Source organism: Rhinolophus sinicus, chromosome 17, assembly GCF_057876585.1.
Source record: "Rhinolophus sinicus isolate RSI-liver-muscle chromosome 17, RSI-T2T, whole genome shotgun sequence".
NCBI lineage: Eukaryota > Metazoa > Chordata > Mammalia > Chiroptera > Rhinolophidae > Rhinolophus > Rhinolophus sinicus.
Genome location: NC_142517.1, coordinates 206,126,906 through 206,147,323, shown reverse-complemented (window position 1 = coordinate 206,147,323; position 20,418 = coordinate 206,126,906). Strand labels below are relative to the sequence as shown.

At 40.4% G+C, this 20,418-nt stretch overlaps 1 protein-coding gene across 2 annotated transcripts in view; it reads right to left on the bottom strand.

The window, feature by feature from the left end:
• Positions 1-20,418, bottom strand: part of CAB39 (calcium binding protein 39) — a 72,755-nt gene that overhangs the window by 20,615 nt on the left and 31,722 nt on the right. For both annotated transcript variants that reach the window (XM_074314786.2, XM_019739786.3), the window contains exon 3: positions 2,774-2,938. In XM_074314786.2, the coding sequence (XP_074170887.1) occupies positions 2,774-2,938 (165 nt within the window). The remainder of the gene's footprint in view (positions 1-2,773; positions 2,939-20,418) is intronic.

The following is a 20,418-nucleotide window of genomic DNA, read 5'->3' as shown; positions in this document are numbered from 1 at the left end:
CTATTAGGAATACAATCATTAAAATATTTACCTGACTAAACATCAAAAAGCCCATCCACCCTCCCAAATAAACTTTAATCAAGGCATTGCATATTTGTAATTATGACTGAATACCTGACTTTAAAACGTTCACACATTAAATTTTCTTACTTTATTTCTTTATAACTTCAAACTCTAAGTTTTAATAGTATACTATTTTTAACCTGAGCAAGGTGTTGGCAAAGTGAAATCTCACTACATATAATTTCAACCATTTCTAACTCTCAGAACCATGCTGACTCAGATATGAAAAGCAAACCTTGCTATATGCTTACAATGTTCAGGGATCTGATTCCCACCAAATGGAACAAGCAGCCTCAAATAGGATGCTCGTGTTGTAAACACTACACATACGGCTGTGATAAAAAAATACGATGAATGTTTAAATAAAAAAAAACATTTATTACAGTAAAAGACACATTGCCATTGATCCCCCTCAAAACACTCCCCCTCGCTTTGAACACTCTCATCCCATCCTTCTTGCCACGTTCTGAAGCAGCTCTGGAAGTCCTCTTTCGTGAGTGTCTTTAGTTGCACTGTCATGGCTGCCTTGATGTTCTGAATCCATTGGAAAAGTTTTCCTTCCATGGTCATTTTGACTTTGGGGAAGAGCCAGAAGTCACACAGTGCCAGATCCGATGAATAAGGGGGATGAGGACACATCGTAATGTTTTTATTGACAGAAATTGCCATATCAGAAGCGATGTGTGATACGGAGCATTGTCATGAGGATGAAACCATTTGCCCATTTCTCAGGCCGTTTTCTACACACATCGTTTCTTAAACAGTGGTAAAGACACTCACGAAAGAGGACTTCCAGAACTGCTTCAGAAAGTGCCACAAGAATGATGGGATAAGTGTGTTTGAAGAGAGGGGGAGTATTTTCAGGGGGATAAATGGCAATGTGTCCTTTACTGTAATTTTGTTTTTAATTTAAACATTCATCGTATTTTTTGATCACATCTTGTAATACGTTCCTGGTATAGTGATGAAAGGAGAAACTGTGTGCTGCTAGTAAAATACAAATAAATAAAAGAATTCTGTAAGAAGCTAAGCTTTAAACCAGGTCCACTTAGGAAAGACTTTATATAGATTAACAACGAAAGTGCGAAGTATCACATGATGTAATAGTGCCGGTCAGAATCAGACCACTGTACTTGATTAAACTAAACAGACAGATATTACTACTATACAGCGAACCTTATCATCGGAAAGCTGCATAAGAAATTAACAAATGCAGAACTGGACCCCAAGAGATGTTTTAGAACGGCCACTGGTTAAGGGGCTGACAAGCCTGCAGGAGATGGAGTGAAATGACAGAACTCATCCTGGGGTCTGCACTAGGTCAGAAGAGTTGCAATAGCCAATCTCTAAGAACCTGTCTCAAGGGGACACACTTCTTTTAAATTTATGTCTCTAAGTCCCAAATGAATGTTAAATTCAGTGTCCAGGTTGCAGCTGGGACGGATACACAAAGGAGAAGGAACCGGAACCAGTGTATTCCCAACTTTGCAGAGGAAATAACAATTGTTGAAATTGATACACCATTAAAAAACTACATGAAATCGGCTATATAAATGGGAATATAGTTCTACTTCTTCTACAGGATAGAAATAAATTTTTATTCTTTTATTATCATTATTATGTTTGCATCACCTATGAATCACACCTTCCCATTACTCTTCAAAACTGAATCTGACTACATGTCTGCCATTTTCTCCCCTGGTTTTTCAAGCATCTGCACAGACATCCAATGACTCTGGATGGTAAACACTGGGGCTTAAAACAGAGCCACACCCATGATGAAGAATCAAAGACTTGTGACCATGCCAGAGCCCTTCATTACGATATATATATATATATATATATATATATATATATATATATATATATATATATATATGCTTCCCTGACTAGTTTATTCAGACTGGCATAAAGGATCACTATTCTCACCGTTAAATTCACTACATATCTAACATGGCATGATCCGGCTGGATAAGCTTGGGCAACAATCTCAAATGCCTACCGGAGTCAGGCAGGAGAAGCAAATGGGTAAAGCAGGCCTTGAGACAGAAAAGTCAGCTGCGCTGTCTGCAGTATACCCGCGTGGGGCTCTCCTATGTCACGGGCAGGTGTGACTCTGCTCCAGCTGACGGGCCAGGTAGGGTAAAGGCCTAATGTTGCCAGTCAAACTTTCAAAAGAAGCCAGAAACTCAAAATTGTGTATAAAATCTCCTACTATTTAAACGTTAACCTAATTTAAACATTTAAAAGCCATGCAAAACACATATGATCTCTGATGTAATGAGTTCCCAACAAGTAGAACCAAAACCCAGAAAACGTAACTGGATATTCTCTAAGATCTCATCTACCTCTGAAATTCTAACATTCTATGGTCTTCTTTAGACTGTTTATTCCTTCAGCCAAGGACCAGTGAATTATACAAAACAGCAACTGTTTATTAAATACAGCCTCGATGAAAGGGCATAACGAATACCTAAGAAAATTCACAGATGTAGTGAAATAAGGGGAGAAAACCTGGCCTACTCCTGACACACCCTTGAGTCCCTGCTCTGGGTCTGCTAATTAGGCAGGTAGCCCAGGTCTGCTTACAGGTCAGGAACCCCAAGCCATGAGCTGGACAAGAATCTTAATATGTTTCAAAGGAGAGAATGCTTGGAAAAGGACTATGAATAGGGTACTGTTTTTGAAAAATAAGAAACTGATTTCTTACCTCAAAGTCAATGAGCTGTAAATCAGCTACCAGGGTGCTCAGGAGCCCACTGTTATATAGTTCTTGAGCGAGCTGTGCCACTGCTTCTGTCTGCGGCTCCTTCTCATTTGTGCCATAGAGAATTTCTTTCATGGCAACCAGATTTTTGGAAACTTCTTCTGTAGCCTGATTTTGGGGGGAGGAGAAAAACAATTCATTTTAACAAACATATATAACACATCTACATCTGTTAAGTACTTTCTCTTTGTATTACATTCCCACAGACCTACGAGCATGTACAAGGCACCAAGGTAGGCAAGCCCCCATCCCTGCCCTTGGGAGCGACACCGTGCGTGTGTACATGTGCGGACTGACATACGGGCTCAAGAGGGAAGAGCAGCAGATTCACAACACGTACACTGAATACTGAAAGCAATATTACGGTAGAAACAGAACAGGGAGAAAAGGTTCAATTCAGCATCACATGGGAGGGAAAGAACACGAAAGAGGCACCTGAGCTGACCATGAGAATGGAGACACTGACAAGCAAGAAATGGGGAAAAGGAGGTTGAGGGGAAAGAAATGGCATGAGCCAGAGGTGAGGGAGAGGGAGACGCAGAGGGTCTGACGGAGAAAAGGTGTGATGGGAATAAGGAAGTGATAGTAGAAAATGAAAGCGGGAAAAGGCTTTGAATTCAAAGGTAAAATGTTAGCAATAAATAAAACGTCACCAAAGAGCTTCTATTTCTGGCTGAGACGGAAGAACAGGCCAGATTTACCTTTTCCCATAAAAGAAATAAAAAAGACTGAAAAATAGGAGAAAATACAGGAAACAGTGAATGTTAAACTTTGAACTTGAGGCAGCCCAGGACAGTGGTCCCTGACAGAGGGCAAACAAATGAAGTGAGCCGTCCACCTGTCCTAGCTTACTGCCTGCAGAGAATGTTCAGGCCACACCACAGCGAGGGGAGGCCAGGCAAGAGAGGTGGTCTCAGTGAGCTGAGCTGAGCTGAGCTGAGCTGGCAAAGCTGGGGTTATGCACAGGCCAGGGAGGCTGGAATCCTCAGGGCAGATACCACAGAGGACAGAGCTACACTGAGGAGAGCGTCAGGGATCTGCAAACTCCCGATTCACCGGCTTCTGCAGCTGAGTACTTCAGCTCACACATGTGAGGACTGTAGCCAAGGCCAGGAAACAGCACCATGGAGCTCAAACAGGCTGACCATCAGCCTGAGGAAAACCTCACATTCACAGGGCATAAGGCAGAGCATTCAAAGGGTTTTGTCTCAGTCGTTATACAAAATTAGCCCGAGACTAAATTGCTCTGGCTCTACCCAACAAAGCTTAAGCCTGAAGAGAATCAAAACCGGAAAACACAACCAATAATGAAGAGAAAAACCAATTAACAGAAACAGCCCTGCAAGTGACCCAGATGGTAGACTAAATAAGGACATTAACAGTTACTATAACTATTGTCACTATGCTCAGAAAAAAAAGGAATGGAAGACATTTTAAAAAGGACCCAAATCAAACACTTAGAAATAAAACTACAATGTCTGAAATAAAAATTACACCGAATAAAGAGCAGATTAGACACTACAGAAGAAATCGTTAATAAACATGAAACACAGAGCAATAAAAACTATGCAACATGAAATACAGAAAGGGGGGGAAGAGAGCACGTCAGTGAGTTATAGGATGACTGTAAGCAGTCTAATATATGTGTAACTGCAGTCCCCAAACGAGGGGGAAGGCCAGACAAAATATATGAAGACATAATGGCTGAAAAACTACCAAATTTGTTGAAAACTATAATCCCATGGAGCCAATACAATTTTTTAACAATCCTAAGCACAAGAAATAAGAAGAAAACTACACCAAGGCATGGAAAAGTCAAATTGCTTTAATTCAGTAAAGACAAAATTTTAAAAGCAACCAGAGGGAAAAAACATTACAGACAACAAACAAACAAAAAAGAAATCAAAGAACGACAACAGATTTTTTGACAGAAATGAAGTAAGTCAAAAGACAGTGGAGGAATATCATTAAAGTTCTGGAAACAAAACAAAATAAAACTGTCTTCTTAGAATTCTATACCTAGTGAAAAATCATTCAAAAATGAAACTGAATAAAGAGTCGTTGAGACACAGAAAAGCTGGAAGACTTTGTCACCAGCAGATCTGCGCTACAGGAAACGTTTAAGGAAATCCTATAGGCAGAAAATAAATGATTCAAGACAAAAATCTGCATCTACCCAAAGGAATGAAGCGCACTGGAGATAGTAATGTGAGTAAATATAAAATATTTCCCCGCTATAATTTTTTAAAATGTTTTTCAAAGATAATAGGCTGTTTAAAGCATAAATAGCTATGTAGTCTGGGTTTTTGACACATGTGGAAGATACGCGACAACAATGGCTCAAAGGTGGGTAACGGAATATAGTGCTGTAAGGCTCTCACACATGAAGCAGAATAACATTTCTTGACGATAGACTGCAATAAGTTAAAGTTATATACTGTACGTCCTAAAGGAACCACTAAAAAAACAAGAGTTATAGCCAATAAACCAACAAAGGAGACTAGAGTATTAAAGATATATGAAAAACATAAGGGCTATAAAAAGCTATATAAACTGAAGTAGTTATGAACAGACATATACTTGAGGGGGACTACTCAGCAGATTCACAGGATACAAGCATTCAACGGTACCTAAGAACCGTCTAGTTCCATGGTGCTTCTACAACTGTCTATGCTCCTTACCCATGATCACACTGCTTCACCTGAAATACTTCCAGTGTCCAGTAATGCAGTATTATCAGACTTCACAATCAGGTACTGTAGCTGTTACAAATTTTATGAGACAAACAATGCCTCACTGTAGCGTCTGCTGGCTCTGGGCTGCACTAACCCCTCTTCCACATAAAAGCTCCTCTTTGAAGGGAGCTGTCCGTCTTCCCTAAATAGTCTTCTCCAACAACCTCTCAGCTTCTGTAACTCTCCTCCTAAGGAAGATGGGGCTAATGTTCCAACCCTAGCCAGAATGGAATGATGCAGAAGACACCAGATCACCACTTCCCTACAAGTGTGGCAAATGTTAAGGCAGTCCAAGGCTACCTTTAAGACTTTTTCCAATTGTATCATGTAATTCATTCAAAGCAAGATCTCTGAATGACACTGCAATGAAGGCTTTAACTCTTTTCACTATTTAATTTCATCTCATCACCACTGGTGGTGTTTCTGGATTCTGAAGGACATCACATACACCAGCTACCACTCTCCTGTCCGCATCATCTAAAACTCTGATAGGTACGCTTGCCATGGCCTCAGGTGTTAACCAAAATGCTGAAAAGGAAATAATCACGAGTGGAGCCTATCATTATGCCTTTGAATCCTCATGCTCTTTTCAGTAACGATCTACTTACTAAGAATCTTTGGGCATGGCTGCTCGACCACTTACATCTACAGCTATTTCCAAATCATATTCAAGTGGCTTTTTGTTAAATACTTTGATAAAATAAAAGTATTTCTTCCATATTCCCTTAAGAAAATGATATAAAGTTAATTTGGTATGACCTTTTCACTAAGCCGATGCTGATTTCTATGCTTTCTTTTCTAAGTGCTTCTAACTCATCCTCCTGATAATCCCATCACGAACCTTATTCAGCAACAACATCAAGCAGAATCTTTACTTTTTCCAGTCTGCTGTTTCTACTCGATTCTGGTAATGCCCCAGATTTCTGACAGCAGTTTGTCATCACGTATACAAATTTTAAGTACCCAAACTGAACTTTTTCTGGGCCAGTAGATAAAATCATTTATCAACAGGAAATGTTCTCTTAAAATCTAATTACATGTGTTGCTTTTTCAATTCCATTTTATTAATCTTCACTCATAAGATGATTCTCTTTGACAGGGAAGAATCGGACAGTTAGTAGGTTTTCTGAGTGTATTTTCTGTTGCTTTTTATACCAGTGACCCTAAGTAGTAGGCCTCAGCCTCCTTTGCTTCTCTGGCTAGATCAGAGTTCGAGGCTCTTAGCAATCCTTCTTCGTATGTTTCGGTTTAGACTCCTCTTTGAAATTGTGGTATGATTTAAAATCTGAATTCAGACCATATTCTATGCTCATTTCTGACAGCAAAAGATGAATGAGAAGTGGGGTGGTGGTGACTGCTAAAGGGTATGGGGTTTCTTTTTGAGGTGATGAAATGTTCTAAAAGTGACTGTGGTTATGGTTGCACATTATCTGTGAATAAACTAAAAGCTACTGAATTATACACTTTAAATGGATGAATTATATATGTGAGTTATGTCTCAATACAGCTTTCTAAAAAAACAGAGAGGTGAGAGGCAAGGAAATAGAAAGCTACTTATGGTACTTCTGAGATAACGGCAGCCTCGATTCACAGGTAATGCCCCCTTTGTCCCTTTTAGAAGATGACACTGTTGCCTAGTTACGGATGGGGAGGAAACACCAATGGAATTCCCTCATCTGCGAACCATTATATACTCATCAACCCATGTTAATCCTCCCTGCTTCTGGATTCTACTCATCTCCTGCCTTCTCAGGAACTCCTCTGTCTGTTATCTCATCTCCTTTTTAACACAGTCAACTGCCCTCTCCCTAGACACTTTCCCCCATCAGATTTAAATATGACCAAGACTTCCATTAACAAAATCAAACAAACTCTCCCTTGACTCCATAACCCCCTCGGAGCTACTGCCACCACATTAAGCCTCTAAAACACTGACCTGGGTTGGCTGTAGTCCACATCTCTTTCCTGTTCACTCTGCAGCCCAATCTATGTGGCTTCTATACCTAGTACTTTACAGCTCTGAGCCCGTCACCAGTGACTGGCCTGCCATTAAATACAATGTTCAGTCTTCATTACATGTGAGCTCTTGGCAGCATGTGCAGTTGTTGATTACACCCTCGCTGAGAACCACTCCTCCCTTGTGCTCTGTGACTCACGGCCACCCTAAGTCTTTCCTTCCTTCTCCCTGTTTGCTCCTATCTTTATGGCTCATCCTCCTGACTAGGCCATTTAAATATTGGGAATTCCTCAAGGCAGGGTACCAGGCCCTCTTCTGTCATCTCTTCCTAAGTGATCTCACCCACACCCACAGCTTTAATTAACACCTAAATGCAGATGCCTCAGATTCCTATCTCTAATCCAGTTCTCTAGTACATTCCGCAGCCTACTCGAAATGTCTCCACTTGGATGTCTTAAGGTACTTCAAGCCTAACACATCTACAATAGAACCACTGATCTTCCCTTGGTCCCTATTTCAGGGTGTGACTAGTATTGATGCTCTTACACGTCAGAAACTTAGGAGTCATCCTCCCCTCTTCCCGCGTCCTCACCTGCCCCAACATCGAATTCACCACCAAGTCTCCCTAATCCATCCATTTATCTCCCCACCCCCACGGTCCCCACCCATCAGTCTTCTAACTCCTACCTGGTCTGCTAAGGGGCCTACTGACTGTTTCCGTGATTCCCTACAATCCTTCTCCACGTCACTGGAATGACGTTTTCATAACAAACATGATTGTCACTCCCTCTGCTTAGAATGCTTCAATTACTGATGGCTCTCAGGATCCAGGAAATTCCCTCTTAACGTGGCCCATAAAAGCACACGTGGTCTAACCACCTCTCTCACCTTACTTGCACTATAATCTCCCCGCACTAGCTACATGCAAATGCTCTGGTCACATGGTCTCCTGTCACAATCCTTGCACATATGGCCTCCGGGGCTTGGAATGTTCTTTGCACCCATACCCTGCCCAATTCCTGGCCAACACCTAGTCTTCCTTCATTGCCCAGGTAATGATCACGTCCTCGGAGCAGCCTTCCGAGGTACATCCTATCACACAGTCTCCTACCACCATGTACTTCTTCACAGTGCTTCTCCAGTTGTGTGCGACGCTGCTCTCCCTCGTGATTCCTAATTAATGTCTGCTTCCGTCTGCATTCTACTAGGAGCTCAGTGCTTGCAGGTACTCCATACATGACTGATGAATGGCTGAATGTCAACATACTTGTTACTGGGACATAGAATCCAGATGAAAACTAGATGTAGGGAAATGTGCAACACATAAAGTCAAGGAATCCCCCAGAATGTCGTGCTGCTACAGGGGTCTGAGGGAAGGAACCTCGCAACATCTCATCCAGAAAGTTAAGGGCACCTGAAACTAACAATAACAAATAAAAAATAAAAGCACTGTCAACAACAACAACAACAAAAAAGACAGTTAAGGGAATCTACCTGACAGAGTTACAGTGGAGAGCAAGGAACCTCCCTGTGTTCTTACAAGAAACCAGTCTAGGGGGGAGGGGGGGACACCAAAAAAAAAAAAAAAAAAAAAAAAAAGAAACCAGTCTGGAAGAATACACACCAAATTGAGTGGGTAGTTGGCCTATAGGGAGGGGTAAAAAGAATACTTTCATTTTTCTCTTGCTATTTCAGACTTGTTTGAATGCTTTACATTTTACTTTTTAAAAGAGTAAAATAATAAAGGTAATGAGATAAATAGATCAAAGTGTTCACTGTCTTGTACTAACCGTCTCATTTCTGCTTGTTTCATCCCCACAAGACTTCCCCTCTAAATTTTTAAGATTTATTTCTAACTAATAGCTAAGTGTGTATCTACATGTGTAAATAGATCCACCAACTACTCCTTGAAAACCAGTGCCACATAAAAAGCTAAAGACTGAAATGGATCTTAACAATTAAAGGCCTGACTCAAACTACTCAGAAATAGACAATAGCACTGGGGACAAGAGATTTCCAAACCTGGGCACTTCCATGGTTAGTTACCATCTACATATGATAATCAGCAGCATGATAAAAGAAAAACTAAAATCCATCAACTTTATTATTAGCAGTCCTGATAAATGAGAGATTCGGTTTCTATTTCAATTGATGACTTCTAAGTTTATGCATATTTCAACAATTTCTGTGATTTTTTGCTCCTCATTACATGAAAAATTACAAGTTGATTAAACACAAGCTTTTTTTTAAAAATGAAACGAGTCCAAATATTACTAAGATGATCAGAAAAGCTTAAGAAGTCAACTATTTCAACAGAAAAGGCAATGCAGTATTTATGGCATGAGGATGCCACACACAGAATAAACGGCCTTCCCTGGGTAGAGTCCCTCCCCCAGCAGTCACCCGAGTGACCCCACCCACCCAGTCCCCCATCGCTGGCCTGCCAGCATCAGGTAAGTTCTCTGCCTCTCTGACCACATCCTCCTTATCTGTCACCTCTCTGTCTGTCCCTCACACCTACTGAGTCAGCTATTCACACTCACAGCTCCTCCAAACACTGTTGCCTTTTCAAGCTGCTGAGATCATCATGTCACCTAATAATCCACTGGGTTCCTCAGCCGTGTTACCTGTCCTGCTAAGATTGCATGTTTCAGTGCTGCCGGTGCGCACAGCTCTAGGTCTCGTCCTCCCCGAAACAACGCTGAATGTCCTTTACTGAAAACTTTCTCTACTTCAGCTTCCACGTTCTGAGCACTGGAGAAAAAGTGATGGAACCTGGACACAGCTGGTTCACTAAAATTCATGCTGTGCGACTGCCTTCAATCCAGTCAGAAACATTCCTTCAAACGGACTGATTTCCAACCTGTAACTCCTAGCAGCACATATTTCAGAACTGCTTCACTTCCCTCAGGAGACTCTACAACTGAACACCTACCTTCACTTCTTCCAGACCGAGATCAGATTTTCTGACAAAAACATCCCCGACTTCTTCCATTTTGATGTATTTCTGTCATCCTGTCTCGACCCTGAGACACCTCAGAATTACTCAGGGGACTTTTTAAAAAGATGCCCACTCCTCCAAGAGACTTACTAATGACAAAAGGAAAACCAGTGCTTTCCCATGGAGACACCACCTTAACCACTGGAAATGATCAAAGTGAATAGTAACGAGACTGGACCTCTGTGCCTCCTGACAGGACACGCTGCAGAGAGCACAGTGTCACTTCCATGTTTTCTGGCCAAAAAGGCATCACGTGTATTGAATCATGAAGAAACATCAGCCAAACCCAAATTAAAATATTATTACTGGCTGGTACTTCTGAAAAGTGTTGAGGGTATGAAAGGCAAAGGCTGAGAAATTGTTCCAGATTAAAGGAGACTAAGAAGCTGTTACAACTAAACACAATGTGTGGTTCTGGACTAGATCCTGGACCAGAAAAAAGGATATTAGTAGGACAGATGATGAAATTTGGAAAAGGTCTGTGGATTAGTTAATAGTATTATGTCAGTTTCCTAATTTTGACCATTTTACTGTGATTATGTAAAACGCTAACATTTGGGGAAGCTGGGTGAAGGGTACTTCTTTTGCAACCATTTTGTAAGTTTAAAAAATAAAAAGTTCATCAATCTTATTTTGCTGCTTCTTCACCAGAGGCATCCCAAGGCTGCTGACTATGTACGTGGGCTGCTGACCGGGCCTATAAACACGGAGGGGGCTGCCTGGTCTCGAGTCCTCCCTGTGCAATTTGCCAGTTGTGTGGCCTCATGGCAGGTTGCTGGGCCAGACAACTGCTGAGATCCACTCCATTTCTTAGGATCTCAAATTCCAAACAAAGGTTCTCCCAATTCTCCGTGGTCCGTCATCTACTCACACTCTCGCCCTGAACGTCTTTGTCTCCCCTCAGGTGACCTGGGAGGCCTGAAGGCTCAGCACTCCTTCTCCACTCTCAGCCCCTCCTCCATCCATGAACCTGCCCTCACCTCCTTGCCTGTCCGCTGGTGCCACAGCAGCTGTCACCTCGTTTCAGCCCCTGGCCGTGCTGTGGGATATCTTCCCATCTGTACCTCTCATCTCCGGATAACATATACTCAAGGGCTTTGCAAAGGGCTTGCTTGTACTTCTTGGTATCCTCCCCTCAAGTGTCTAAGACAGGGATCTACACGTGGTCTGACTTCATGATTTTGTTAACTGATTGAACTGTCCGGGACATTCTGTCAGTTGGACACGGTGTTCCGAGACACAGGTGCTACATCTGTGCGGTCAGTGAGCCTCATATTATGTTTCATGGGACGGACTACTAACAGTCGCCAACTGTTTTATAAATACATGGCCATGAAGAGAAACGTGAGGGAATAGACCCCTCCTGAGAAGCCCGCTCACTTGACTGGAAAAGGATGTGGGTCATGCCTCACCAACTCATTCACCGTGGACCTGTCTGGGTGAGAGGCATAACATTTTAAGTTCTTAGCTGTTTCCTTGCTGCTTTGGAGAAGTGGTTCACCCTGTGTGACTCTAGTAAGAAGCCATACACAGTGTGAGTTTGGGGATACCCAGCAGTGCAGAGTCTGGGGCTTGGCAGAGCATCTCAGAATCAAGGCTCCAGGTTGAGAAGTGTCGTCTCCAAGTGCCAGGGGAGCCAGGTGAAACAATCCTATGCCATGAAACCTCACTGACTTCCACATACAACCGATTAGTAACAACTTTATTTTTAATTAGTTATCTTTTAAAACTATTTTAAAATTAAACTATTTAATTACAGGGTCGACCTAAGTAGTAACCAATATTCCAAAGTTCACACCTCACTAGTAACAATATCAGAACTATACTGGTTTCCCTCCCAGCATGAGGAGGCAAGTTACCACTTCAAATTTTCAAGGGTAGTGTCCATAATAACTTCCCCAACTAGAACTAAGGCTGTGAGATTTTCCACTGCTGCTTTCCCATTTAAAAAAATACAGTGTGGAAAAAGAAGCAATCAGCAAGCGAAACACTGGTACAAGTGGCCTATTTCACAACTTGCAAAAAAGCCAGCTGCCGTATTACACCTCTTGCCGTAAGCCAGGTGCTCCCGGGGTGCTGTCACTGCACTATTTTACCGTCATCACTTGTAACCACTCAGATGCAACATAGTGATGCAAAAACACAATTTTCGGAGACTCGGGGAGAGACTCACTTACCCATTAGTGCTCCCAGACCTTGTCCCTGAGGGGCTCACAGCCCTTCTCATTCACTGCTCCCGTGGACCCAACAAGGCCCAACTACGCAGCAGATCCCAAAGTGGCCTTGCGGGAGCAGGTACAGGGGGACGAGGCGGCTACTGACAGATGGAGGTACAGGGTTGCATCTGGTGGGGTCTAAGCCTGGGTCTGCTCCCTCCCTCACCCCCAGTTTTTAACAGATAAATTACTAGGTAAGCCTGACCTTAATAAATAAAACACGCTTAAAGATAAACATAGCAAGAGCGAAAGGGTTAGAGTGTAGATAAGGCTAATTCAGAAACTAAAAGGCAAGTAACCTTTAAACAGATATTCTACTTCATAATAATAATTAACTTAAAATAAAACATTTTTCCCTCATTCGGAGGCAAAGACGTCTAGAAGATACACTGGTGGTAGAAAAATAAATTGGTACCATTTTACTGCAGAGCAATTTGGCAAAATAGAAAAATAGCTTTAAAGGGTGCAATTTCTCTGAATCACCCATTATACTTCTAGGAATTTACCCTAGGGAAATAGATAATTACACAAGTATAAGCAGTGTCATTTACAACAGCAAAGAATTAGAAATAAAAATTATCCCACTGACCTGGTTAAATCATGGTATACCCATAAAAAGGAAGACCATGGGAAACTCTACACTGACATACAAAGATGTTAACATTAAAATTAAAAAATAAACCAAGTTACAGAATAGCACAATCCCGTGCTTATTTATTTATCTGCCCCAGAGAAAAAGGGAGAGAGCTAGAATATGAATGAGAATCTGTGAGGCCATCCCACCATGCTAACATTAGTCATTTCAGGTAATAGTGGAATTAAGATGAGTTGTACATTTTCTTTACACTCTGTTGTATCTACTGAACTTTTTAGATACAGAAATCAATTAAAACTATTGGGCTTAACGAAAGAAGCACAGATTCCGAACACACACAAGCACCTCCCCGCCCTGCAATCCCACATTATCTAGAATGCTTATGAAAAGAGAAAGAGGGAGAAATCGCAAATTCCAGCCTCCTCCCCCCAAATGATTTTGAATAACAGGACTTTGGCAAACAGATGCTGAAGTAAGGGAGAAAGAATCTGCGGACTCTCAGGTTTTGAGCCAGAGCTACAAAGGCAGCGTTTCCTAAACCAGTCAGTGAAGAAGAGAGACGAATTCTGGGGCAGAGAAAATGAGGTCTGAGTTGGAATGCGAGGTTTGAAGTGGTGCTGCAGCATGGAATCACCTCATAGTAAGTGTTGAAAGATGTCAGAGGTCATCTAAATCAGTCGTTTTTAAATGACTTCCTACTTCTTACTTCTTACTCCTACTTCCTACTCCTCCCTGCCACCATTTTGCAAAATAAAAATCTTGTACAGAATCCCAAAATACAAATTAGAAGAAAGTAAAACTAAAAAAGTGAATGAAGGCTGAAAGAGTACTTGAAACCATGGCATACCTGCTTCTCTAGAGCACCCTTTGCACGTTTGTGGAACATTACATTTAAAAGCAAAACACACAATTTCCCTGTTTCCCCCACCCCCACCTCCCGCCATTTCTAACCAAAATAAGAATCCCCACTATCATCTATCTCATCAGTAGTATCTTTCAAGTTTCTGTAGATAAGTAGGTAGCAAACTTTTTGTGGGTCATATGGTCTCTGCCACAACTACTCAACTCTGCCACTGCAGTGGGAAAGCAGACACAGTATGTCAATGAATGGGCATGGCTGTGTTCCAATAAAACTTTATTTACAAAACAAAGTAATAGGCCAGCCTGGGCCACAGTTCACTGACTCATGCTCTGGAAAATATCTGATGGGTAGAAGATAGGCCAAAGGGTATGTGAACCTGGAGTTAATTGTAGATAACCATCAAATTCTCTTAAACCTACTCTGTGAATCTATTTATAAAACATTCTTGAAATAATAAAATTATAGATTTGGAGAACAAATGAGTGGTTGCCAACAAGAGTCAGGGATACGGGAGAAAAGATCAGTGTGGCTAAAAAGGGACAGCAAGAGGGAGCCTTGTGATGATGGAACATTTTGTATCTTGACTGTGGTGGTAGTTACAAAGAAACCACATAGCTACACATGTGATAAACTGTAGAGCTACACATGCGTGCGCGCGCGCGCACACACACACACACACACACACACACACACTTATAAAACTGGTGAAGTGTGAATAAGGCCTGTGGACTGTACCAATGTCAATTTCCTGGTCTTGATATTGTCCACAGTTATGAGATGTTACCACTGAGGAAAACTAGGGAAAAGGTACGTGGATTTCCCTACATACTTTTTGTGCAACTTCCTGTGAATTAGTGATTACTTAAAAATAAAGACCTAAAACAAGCAATGGAAGATTTCTTCAGCTCCCTCAGTGCACCTTCAGGTTGTAAATAAAGCCCTTTTCAATCTACCACAACCTGCATCTCTAGCTTCACTTCCCACCCTTCATCTCCATCTAGTCAGTCGCACCTACAAAGTCACCTTCAACTTGTCACTGTTTCTCTGGACTCGCCACACTTCAAGCTGTTTCACATTCTGTTCCTCTCACTCTGCCTACCAGACACCTTAAAAACCAGTTCAAATGTCGTTTTAAACCTAATGCTGTCTCTGAAGAGTTACTAACTGCTTTATCTTTTTGGTTCCCACAGAATTTCACTGATACCTCTACGTATCTCTATACTATATTATATTATTTACATTCCTATTTCCTCTCCTAGATTATAAACTCGTTAAGAAAAGGGGAAAAATTTGATCCATGTGTCTGCCGTCTATCTGCTCAAATAAATGAGGACACTAAAATGTCTGAGGATTCAATCAAGTTGGGAAGCTTGCAAATGATGACAATGACATTACTTCCAATGTCATCTTTTGCAAGATTGTCCTGCCATGTGCTGTACACATGAAACTTGGCATAAGAAAACATAATTGAGATGGGATCACTGTTTATAAAGGCACCCTTTTTAGAAAAGTTTTGAAATGATAAATTAAGCAGAATTTTCCATGTTTCTGTTCCCCATTAGTTTACATAACTGAGTTTATTACAATTTACATGTAAGTAGTTATTATTACCGAGACATACTGCAAAGAACCCCGACATAGAGGATGGGGGGAAGAGGCTTAACTCATTTATCACTTCGTCCTATGTTTTACTGTTTTGAGTTTCTTTATACCTACTCTTTAGCAAAAGAATCATTTTAAACAAGAGTCCTCTAAATATATACCAGTCTATATATACTGCCGTAATTATCAATTTATTTCCAAAAAGGGATCTACTATATGACCTCATGAGAAAAAGGAAGTTCTTCAATTAAAGTAAAGTAAGATAAAGAATGTGAGATGGAATCTGAAAGTAACCTGAGAAATACGGTTGGTACCAACTATTTGATAATGAGAGCCAAGTCTATTCTCACATTAATTACTGTATTAATTAAAAAAAAAGATCACACACACACACACACACACACACACCTATCTCTCTACTAAAGAAAATGTCTGAGTACTCTAAGCTGAAAGATCATGGACTAAGAAAAACCTATTAATAAGCTTCTGGTGTCAAAGATTACTCTAAACAAGTTAAGTAACCATGAGTCACTGTTAAATGGCTATGCTGGGAAAAGGCCACTCCCTTCCCCCTCTTAAGTTTGCCAGCAAACTTATTCCTCTCCTGAAATGAGTGAATATAGCTATTCAACACTGTTAATACACACATTCACAGCATGAAGGGAACCAAGTATACGCTGAGCGAGGCAGCCATACCTTCTTTATACAGCATGCAGTGGGCAAAGAGTGTATAAACAGTCATTTCGTCCAACAACCCTACCAGACCTGTGTGGCTGTCAGCAATGAAAGAACAAATTCCACCCCACCCCACCCCATTCCACCCCCATGCTCCAGTTATCTAAAAATAAGGATGGTAAGACAAACCACTTCCTTCTAAAGGTATAAGGAAAGTAGTTTTCAAATTCTTTTTAAAAGGTGTGATATAGTTCCTAAGGGACTCATCTATTTGTACTATGCACAATTCTTAATATGGCAACTATGTACCACACAAAACAAGTAAAAACAGCAACACATTACAAAGAAAGGAATAAACACTCAAATGTTGTATTTATCATTTTGTCTGTAAGATCACAAGAAATGAATGAGAAAATGCCCATGGATATAATGAATCACGTAGAAATAGGCATAATTTTTCCACGGGTTTGGCAGTTAGGAGTGGATACCATCTCTAACTCTAATATAAAGGGTTACCTAGAAAACAACTGCTTTCTTCATGTGGATCATGAGAATAACAGGAAACTATTCTGCCTCAAAATAAGATGGAAGTCTATTCTCTATGAAGGCACCCTGTAAAATATGGTGGTGTATCAATGTCACGATGCGCCCACCCTGTGAGCATGAATTCCTTCTACGAGACCTAAGCACTGACGCAGCCCACACCAACACATTCCCAGGGACAGGAAACTTACGTGTCCCAAGGAAGCCAACTCCCGCCTATTATTTTTCCTAATATCAAGATGAAAACTGGACTCCCGGATTTACTTCCACTCACAGGTTTTAATTCTATCTCCTACCACCATCTAGAACCTTTCCTTTCCTACTATTAGATGATCCCCTAAAAACATTTTCCTAAGAGCTCTAGGGCTAAAATTTTATTCCTTCTCTACTTCACGTCTCCATTTTATTCAAATATTTCTCGTGGTAGGCTTCTGGATTTCTGTACCAGTTTGGTCATGCCCCTCTCAACACACTCTAGATTCTCTACATTCTCAAGTATGGACTTGTCTACACAGAGTAGAAGACGATCACTTTGAATACAAGTAGTGTATTTCTCTTGTGTCAACCTAGGCAGTAGTCTTTCTGGGTGCTTATTACAGGATCTGTTCTCAGGGCAAACATCTTCCAAGCCACCTCTATCTCAAGTGGTATATGGATAGTCTTTTCTCACCCTCTTGATTAAGTTATAACTGACATACGACAAACCATACACATTTTAAGAATACAATTTGGTAAGTTTGGACTTATTTACACAACCGTGAAACCATCAAGATAGTGAACATATCCATCACCACCAAGATTCCTCTGTAGTTCCTTTACTCCCCCCAACCCCACTCTACCCTCCATATCGCTGCCAATCCCAAAGCAACTGATTTGCTTTCTGTCATGGTTTCCACAGAGTTCTGCATACATAGAATCATACATTATGCACTCATTATGTACTCTTTATAGTCTGGCTTCTTTCACTCAACATTTAATTATTTGAGCTTCATTCATGTTGCTCTGTACGTATAGCAATAGTTCACTCTTTTTTCTTGCTGAGTAGTATTCCCTACTATCAGTGTACCACAACTGCTTTACTCTGGATGCAATCTTTTATGAGACAAATGCTTTGTAAAGATTTTCGCTTGGTCTGTGGACTATCTTTTCATTCTTTTAACAGTGTCTTTTGAAGAGCTGAAGGTTTTACTGTTGATGAATTGCCAATTTATTAATTTTTTTTTTACAGAGTATGCTTTTGATGTCATGTTTTAAAATCCTGTGCCTAAAATTAAAAAAAAAATAAAAAATATTTTGCCTAACTTAGGTCACAAAGATTTTTCTCCTGTTTTTTTTTCCAGAAGCTTTATAATTTTAGGTTTTGCATTTAGTTGTGTGATCCATTTTTTTTTTTTTAATTGGGGAATATTAGGGAAGTGTGTTTCTCCAGGGCCCATCAGCTCCAAGTCAAGTCATTGTCCTTCAATTTAGTTGTGGAGGGTGCAGCTCAGCTCCAAGTCCAGTCGCCATTTTCAATCTTTAGTTGAGGGGTGCATCCCACAATACCACATGGGAATTGAACCAGCAACCTTGCTGTTAAGAGCTCGCGCTCTAACCAACTGAGCCATCCAGCTGCCCTTGAGTTCATCTGTGCATGGCATGAGGTATGGGGTCCATTTTTTTGCATGTGTAGCTATCAAATTGTTTCAGTACCAATTGCTGAAACAACTATCCTTTCTCCATTGAATTTACATCTGCACCTTTGTCAAGAATTTTCCATACATTATGGAACATTTCTGGATTCTCATTTCTGTTACATTGATCTATATGTCTATCTTTATGTCAATACCACACTGTTTTAATTACTGTAGCTTTATAATTCTTAAAATTAGATGGTGTTGAGCCCCACAACTCTGTTTTTGTTCCACGTTGTTTTGATTTTTCTAGGTCTTTTGCATTTCCATACAAACTTTAGAACCAGCTTTTCAATTTCTATCAAAAAGCCTGCTGAAATTATAATAAATTTATAAGTCAATTTGGAAAGAATTGACATTTTAACAATATTGAGTATTCAAACCCATAAGCAATGTGTATCTCCCACTTATTTAGGTCTTTCATCTCTTAGCAATATTTTAGTTTTCAGTATACAGGGCTTTCACTTCTTTTGTCACATCCCTAAGTGTTTATTTTTTGGTGCTATTCCAAACGGTATTCTAAATTTCAATTTTGGGTTTTTTATTGCTATTACACAGAAATACAACTGCTCTTTGTATACTGATGTTGTAACCTGTGACCCTGATAAACTCACGTATCAGTTCTGGGTTTTTTTTTTCTAGATTCCTTTAGCTTTTCTATGTAGCGAATCATGTCACCCACAAATAAAGACCATTTTATGCCTTCTTTTCAATGCCTTTTATCGCTTTTTCTTGTCTGACTGCACAAGGTAGAACCTCCAAGTATCAAGTTGAACAGAAGTGGTGAAGTGGACACCCCTGTCTTAGTCTTGATCTTAGCACTAAGTGACTCGGCCTCTCCCCAGCTATGTGTAATGCTAGTTGTAGCATTTCTGTAGTGCCCTTTACTAGGGTGCGGAAGTTCTCTTCTATTCCTAGTTTGCTGAGTTTTTATCAAGAATGGAGGCTGTGTTTCTTTCTCTCTGTTTACTGACATGTAATTTGTCAATACAATAAATTACATGACTAATGTTTGAATGTTAAACCAGCCCTGCATTCTGGGAATGAACTCCATTTGGTCATGACGTATTATTCTACTGTTAGATTCAATTTGCTAAAATTTAGTTTAGAGTTCTTACAGCTATGTTCACGAGAGATATTAATCTAGTTTTCTTGTAATGTCTTTGGTTTTGTTATTAGGATAATCCTGGCCCCATTGAATGAGTTAAGAACTACCCCTTCCTCTTAAATTTTCTGGAAACGTTTGTATAGAAATTGTGTTATTTCTTTCTTACATGTTTGGTAGAAATCTCTAGTGAAGCCACCTGTACCTAGATTTTTCAGGACAGTATCCTGCAACAGATCACTGGAATCCTACCTGGGAGCTCAGAGTGATCCACTAATCAGATCTACTGGCTAAAAGTGTTTGTCCAATCATGACCATCCTAAACTATAAGGGAAGATAATTAATGAACACAAAACTATATGAAAGATACTAGGACTAACAGTGTGGATTTCTTGAGAAGAGTCACTTATCTCACTACTTCTGTGGGTTGTAACACTAAAAGGGACTGGGATACTTAGCTACCATAATAAAATTCAGAAAATACTTTGCTATGATACCCTCTTATTAGTCACGAACTCGACATACAAATTGTTATAATTCTCTCAGTAATACCTATTATATCCTATTCAATAGAAATTAGGAGTTCAGCAGAATCACACGGTGACACTGTTTCATGTGAACTCT